This window comes from Hippocampus bargibanti, linkage group LG07 (genome assembly GCF_051943395.1).
Source record: "Hippocampus bargibanti isolate YZ-2025 linkage group LG07, ASM5194339v1, whole genome shotgun sequence".
Lineage (NCBI taxonomy): Eukaryota > Metazoa > Chordata > Actinopteri > Syngnathiformes > Syngnathidae > Hippocampus > Hippocampus bargibanti.
The window spans coordinates 27,838,291-27,844,186 of NC_142740.1; the positions used below are offsets into that span (position 1 = coordinate 27,838,291).

General features: G+C 51.1%; 2 protein-coding genes across 4 annotated transcripts; both read right to left on the bottom strand.

The window, feature by feature from the left end:
- Positions 1 to 626: 626 nt before the first annotated feature.
- On the bottom strand, positions 627 to 2,579 carry LOC148896084 (retinol dehydrogenase 8-like). Of its 2 annotated transcripts, none has more exons than XM_089000735.1 (6): positions 2,439 to 2,579; positions 2,200 to 2,361; positions 1,934 to 2,113; positions 1,321 to 1,414; positions 958 to 1,141; positions 627 to 877 (listed from the first exon to the last, which is right to left on the bottom strand). In XM_089000735.1, exons 1-6 carry the CDS (start codon positions 2,533 to 2,535, stop codon positions 647 to 649), a joined length of 948 nt encoding a protein of 315 aa, XP_088856861.1. In that variant the 5' UTR covers positions 2,536 to 2,579; the 3' UTR covers positions 627 to 646. The 2 variants fall into 2 exon arrangements, with proteins under 2 accessions (XP_088856861.1, XP_088856859.1); XM_089000733.1 differs by having other exon boundaries at positions 1,913 to 2,113.
- A 1,167-nt stretch (positions 2,580 to 3,746) lies between these two features.
- Positions 3,747 to 5,862, bottom strand: LOC148896085 (retinol dehydrogenase 8). Of its 2 annotated transcripts, none has more exons than XM_088999833.1 (6): positions 5,622 to 5,862; positions 5,383 to 5,544; positions 5,117 to 5,296; positions 4,503 to 4,596; positions 4,140 to 4,323; positions 3,747 to 4,059 (listed from the first exon to the last, which is right to left on the bottom strand). In XM_088999833.1, exons 1-6 carry the CDS (start codon positions 5,716 to 5,718, stop codon positions 3,829 to 3,831), a joined length of 948 nt encoding a protein of 315 aa, XP_088855959.1. In that variant the 5' UTR covers positions 5,719 to 5,862; the 3' UTR covers positions 3,747 to 3,828. The 2 variants fall into 2 exon arrangements, with proteins under 2 accessions (XP_088855959.1, XP_088855958.1); XM_088999832.1 differs by having other exon boundaries at positions 5,096 to 5,296.
- Between the last annotated feature and the right edge of the window lie 34 nt (positions 5,863 to 5,896).

Sequence of the window (5,896 nt, forward strand, 5' to 3'; positions counted from 1 at the left end):
AGCTAGCTATCTGGCCAGCTATCTATTAAGACCTAGCTAGCTATCTGTTAGCTATCTATTAATATTATTATTATTATTATTATTATTATTATTATTATTATTATTATTATTAATAATAATAATACATTTGATTTCTAAGCGCCTTTCAAAACTCTCAAGGTCACTTTACAGTCACAGGATCAGTTTTTCTGTGGGTGAGCAGCGGCAGCCACGTTGCGCCAGCGTTCACTCAACCCAGACGTAACTCAAATAGAATAGTAAGACAAATAAATAGAAAGCTAGCTAGCAAGCCAATATATTACCTAGCAAGTTATTTAGCTATCTATTAGCCGCCTATTAGCTAGCTAGCTAGCTTTCTATTTGAGTTACTTACGGGTTAAGTGAAGACCTAGCTAGCTATCTGTTAGCTATCTATTAGCTAGCTAGCTTTCTATTCGAGTTGCTTCCGGGTTGAATGAACGCTGGCACTTGTGGCTGCCGCTGCTCACCTATAGAAAAACTTATCCTGTGACTGGAAAGTGACCTTGAGAGTTTTGAAAGGGGCTTATAAATGAAATGTATTATTATTATTATTATTATTATTATTATTATTATTATTATTATTATTACTACTACATGGTCACATGACGGCAAAACGAAGGACACGTCAGCTGCTTTTGTCCAGAGTGAAGCTACGTCGGCTCCTCCAACGTAGCAACTTGAGAAAGTTGAGGCTGGCGTTGAAGACCTTGTCGTGCTCAAAGACCATCTTGTAGAAGGTGTCGATGGGCAGGTCGCCGCTGGGATCGGCGTACTTCAGCGTGGTCATGGGCGTGTACAGCGTGTTGGTCTGGTGGCGGAACGGAGGGTTGCCCGACGTCACGATCCGCAGGGTGTGCTGAGGGGGGACACCAAAGACGGACTGGGACCGGGTCGGGGTCGTCGAGGTCATCAAGAGGGGCCGACGGGGTCACGCACCTCAGCCACGTCCTCCGCCGTCTGTCCCAGCGTCTCGAAAATCTGCTTGTAGTTCTTCAGGTAGATGTTGGTGAACATGTCCGCCGTCACGGCGTCGGCGTTGCTCAGGTCCGTTTTCAGACCTTCTTCGTAGACCTTTTGCTCAAAGTCGGTGACGACCGGCCCGGGCTCGATCAGGCTGATGCTGGAGCGGTAAGATGCAGGCAGGCAGCCAGCGCGAAACCCACAAAAACGTGACCAAAGGACATTTGAGCCATGATGGCCCCAACGGCAACCACCACGGCGGAACCATTTTTCAATCGATGACGAGCAGAAGGCCCCGCTCCGGATGGGTCGCTTGCGATCACGGCAGGTGGTCCTTACTTGAGGTTGAACCTGAGCGCCTGCACCGCCAAACTCTCGCAGAATCCCTCCACGGCAAACTTGGACGCGGCATAGACGTCGTTGAAGAGGATCCCTGCGGGAGGTAGAGCGCACGGTCGGCAGGTTAAAGCAGGGGGGGGGGGGGGGGGTGTGAGTGGTGACCGACTAGTCCAGTGGTTCTTAATCTTGTTGGAGACATCGAACCCCACCAGTTTCATATCTTCATTCACCGAACCCTTCTTCCAATGACCTGTGCCTACTAACTGCTGACTAGGCTGAGGGGTGGACCTCTGTGGCGGAGGATCCATCAAACCCCTGAGACCGACTCACCTCGGACCCCCTAGGGCAGTGGTTCTTAAGCCGGGTTCGATCGAACCCGAGGGGTTCGGTGAGTCGGTCTCAGGGGTTCGGTGGATCCTCCGCCACAGAGGTCCACCCCTCAGTCTAGTCTGCAGTTATTAGGAACAGCCAATGGGAGAAGGGTTCGCTGAATGGGCATATCAACCTGGTGGGGTTCGGTGCCTCCAACAGGATTAAGAACCACTGTCCTCGGGTTCGATCGAATCCAGGTTAAGACCCACTGGTCTAGGACCTGGCGGGCGGCGAGTTCCACCTTGGATGCCCATGACGCTGCTGATCACCACCACGTGACCTTTCTTGCGCTTCTTCATGTCGGGAAGGATCTCTTTGAGCAGCCTCACCAGGCCAAAGAAGTTGGTGTCCATCACCGTCTTCATCTCGTCCAGCGACTGGCACTCGATGGGGCCGATAAGGCCCACGCCGGCGTTACTGACTCACGTGGGAGGTGAAGAAGAAACGGGAAAACTGAGCGGCGTTGGATTTGATGGTGATCGAGGGTGCTTACGGTTGGCGACTCACTGAGGACGTCCACCCTGCGTTGGGGCAAGCTGTCCACGCAAGCCTTGATGGAGGCCTCGTTGCACACATCCAGCTGCTTGATCTCCAGCGTGCGGCCTAGACTGCGTCCCGCCGCCTCTACCAGCGCTTCGCCTTTACTCACGTTCCTCATGGTGGCGTACACTGCGCAGACGGTTAGCGCGTCAAACGCTTTGCTTTTCCCGCTTCAAGAAGAAACCCCCCACCCATCCCGTCTTTACCCATGAACCTCTTCTTCTCGTCCTTGGCAAAGCGCGTAGCCAGCGCCAGGCCGATGCCGGAGGAACATCCCGTAATCAGGACCACCTTTTGAGTCATCTCGCCAGCAAACGGGTCCGGGTCTGTCGCTAGGTCCAAGCCGGTTGACGAAGCTAACTATCTAGCTTTCTAGCTATTTTAATTACTTTCAGCTCATCTACTCCAACATGAAAATCACAAAGTTGCCATCTTGTTTTTGACTTATCTAGCTTTCCAGTTGTTATCTAGCTAGCTATCTGGCTAGCTATCAATTTGCTATCTATCTCGCTCGCTGGTTATCGAGCTGGCTATCTATTCGCTATCTAGCTATTTTTATTTTCTTTTAAGCTAGCAAATATTCTGTGTAAACAGTCGTGTCGAACCCTCAACATCTGCACTGTGAGGCGGAAGCAAAAACCACTTGACCATCATTCCGCCCCCCCAACATTCATGTTAAAATATCGTGTACGTACAATATTTTGTATCTCACAATATTATTTATTTCTGTCCAATTTTACTTGTGTATTTATGAAGAATAAACGCTATGGCTACTTCATCACTACTAGAAGCTAGAATGAACATCACACTGAAGCAACCAAACAAAACAAGCTGTTAAAAGTACATTTTAAATGCCTGAAAGGGTTAATAACTTCTAACCTTCATTCTATTAGCTATGTAGCTTTATAGCTATCTAGCTGACTATCTGTTAGCTATATAGCTATACAGCTAGCTAGCTATCTGGCCAGCTATCTATTAAGACCTAGCTAGCTATCTGTTAGCTATCTATTAATATTATTATTATTATTATTATTATTATTATTATTATTATTATTATTATTAATAATAATAATACATTTGATTTCTAAGCGCCTTTCAAAACTCTCAAGGTCACTTTACAGTCACAGGATCAGTTTTTCTGTGGGTGAGCAGCGGCAGCCACGTTGCGCCAGCGTTCACTCAACCCAGACGTAACTCAAATAGAATAGTAAGACAAATAAATAGAAAGCTAGCTAGCAAGCCAATATATTACCTAGCAAGTTATTTAGCTATCTATTAGCCGCCTATTAGCTAGCTAGCTAGCTTTCTATTTGAGTTACTTACGGGTTAAGTGAAGACCTAGCTAGCTATCTGTTAGCTATCTATTAGCTAGCTAGCTTTCTATTCGAGTTGCTTCCGGGTTGAATGAACGCTGGCACTTGTGGCTGCCGCTGCTCACCTATAGAAAAACTTATCCTGTGACTGGAAAGTGACCTTGAGAGTTTTGAAAGGGGCTTATAAATGAAATGTATTATTATTATTATTATTATTATTATTATTATTATTATTATTATTATTATTACTACATGGTCACATGACGGCAAAACGAAGGACACGTCAGCTGCTTTTGTCCAGAGTGAAGCTACGTCGGCTCCTCCAACGTAGCAACTTGAGAAAGTTGAGGCTGGCGTTGAAGACCTTGTCGTGCTCAAAGACCATCTTGTAGAAGGTGTCGATGGGCAGGTCGCCGCTGGGATCGGCGTACTTCAGCGTGGTCATGGGCGTGTACAGCGTGTTGGTCTGGTGGCGGAACGGAGGGTTGTCCGACGTCACGATCCGCAGGGTGTGCTGAGGGGGGACACCAAAGACGGACTGGGACCGGGTCGGGGTCGTCGAGGTCATCAAGAGGGGCCGACGGGGTCACGCACCTCAGCCACGTCCTCCGCCGTCTGTCCCAGCGTCTCGAAAATCTGCTTGTAGTTCTTCAGGTAGATGTTGGTGAACATGTCCGCCGTCACGGCGTCGGCGTTGCTCAGGTCCGTTTTCAGACCTTCTTCGTAGACCTTTTGCTCAAAGTCGGTGACGACCGGCCCGGGCTCGATCAGGCTGATGCTGGAGCGGTAAGATGCAGGCAGGCAGCCAGCGCGAAACCCACAAAAACGTGACCAAAGGACATTTGAGCCATGATGGCCCCAACGGCAACCACCACGGCGGAACCATTTTTCAATCGATGACGAGCAGAAGGCCCCGCCCCGGATGGGTCGCTTGCGATCACGGCAGGTGGTCCTTACTTGAGGTTGAACCTGAGCGCCTGCACCGCCAAACTCTCGCAGAATCCCTCCACGGCAAACTTGGACGCGGCATAGACGTCGTTGAAGAGGATCCCTGCGGGAGGTAGAGCGCACGGTCGGCAGGTTAAAGCAGGGGGGGGGGGGGGGGGGGGTGAGTGGTGACCGACTAGTCCAGTGGTTCTTAATCTTGTTGGAGACATCGAACCCCACCAGTTTCATATCTTCATTCACCGAACCCTTCTTCCAATGACCTGTGCCTACTAACTGCTGACTAGGCTGAGGGGTGGACCTCTGTGGCGGAGGATCCATCAAACCCCTGAGACCGACTCACCTCGGACCCCCTAGGGCAGTGGTTCTTAAGCCGGGTTCGATCGAACCCGAGGGGTTCGGTGAGTCGGTCTCAGGGGTTCGGTGGATCCTCCGCCACAGAGGTCCACCCCTCAGTCTAGTCTGCAGTTATTAGGAACAGCCAATGGGAGAAGGGTTCGCTGAATGGGCATATCAACCTGGTGGGGTTCGGTGCCTCCAACAGGATTAAGAACCACTGTCCTCGGGTTCGATCGAATCCAGGTTAAGACCCACTGGTCTAGGACCTGGCGGGCGGCGAGTTCCACCTTGGATGCCCATGACGCTGCTGATCACCACCACGTGACCTTTCTTGCGCTTCTTCATGTCGGGAAGGATCTCTTTGAGCAGCCTCACCAGGCCAAAGAAGTTGGTGTCCATCACCGTCTTCATCTCGTCCAGCGACTGGCACTCGATGGGGCCGATAAGGCCCACGCCGGCGTTACTGACTCACGTGGGAGGTGAAGAAGAAACGGGAAAACTGAGCGGCGTTGGATTTGATGGTGATCGAGGGTGCTTACGGTTGGCGACTCACTGAGGACGTCCACCCTGCGTTGGGGCAAGCTGTCCACGCAAGCCTTGATGGAGGCCTCGTTGCACACATCCAGCTGCTTGATCTCCAGCGTGCGGCCTAGACTGCGTCCCGCCGCCTCTACCAGCGCTTCGCCTTTACTCACGTTCCTCATGGTGGCGTACACTGCGCAGACGGTTAGCGCGTCAAACGCTTTGCTTTTCCCGCTTCAAGAAGAAACCCCCCACCCATCCCGTCTTTACCCATGAACCTCTTCTTCTCGTCCTTGGCAAAGCGCGTAGCCAGCGCCAGGCCGATGCCGGAGGAACATCCCGTAATCAGGACCACCTTTTGAGTCATCTCGCCAGCAAACGGGTCCGGGTCTGTCGCTAGGTCCAAGCCGGTTGACGAACCACCGAGCAAGTGGGGCTCCCTCGCTTAATTCCTCCCACCTCGGGCTTAATCCCGACAGTGCTAGTCAGCACTGACGCACAGGCAGGCTCAGGATCCACGTGACAAAGACGCTTTGGCAGCCATG

Coding starts and splice junctions, on each gene's coding strand:
- LOC148896084 (XM_089000733.1), bottom strand. CDS start 2,535: ATGACTCAAAAGGTGGTCCTGATTACGGGATGTTCCTCCGGCATCGGC. Junction 2,362..2,438: donor CGAGAAGAAGAGGTTCATGG/GTAAAGACGGGA, acceptor CCGTCTGCGCAG/TGTACGCCACCATGAGGAAC. Junction 2,114..2,199: donor ACGCAGGGTGGACGTCCTCA/GTGAGTCGCCAA, acceptor CTCCCACGTGAG/TCAGTAACGCCGGCGTGGGC.
- LOC148896085 (XM_088999832.1), bottom strand. CDS start 5,718: ATGACTCAAAAGGTGGTCCTGATTACGGGATGTTCCTCCGGCATCGGC. Junction 5,545..5,621: donor CGAGAAGAAGAGGTTCATGG/GTAAAGACGGGA, acceptor CCGTCTGCGCAG/TGTACGCCACCATGAGGAAC. Junction 5,297..5,382: donor ACGCAGGGTGGACGTCCTCA/GTGAGTCGCCAA, acceptor CTCCCACGTGAG/TCAGTAACGCCGGCGTGGGC.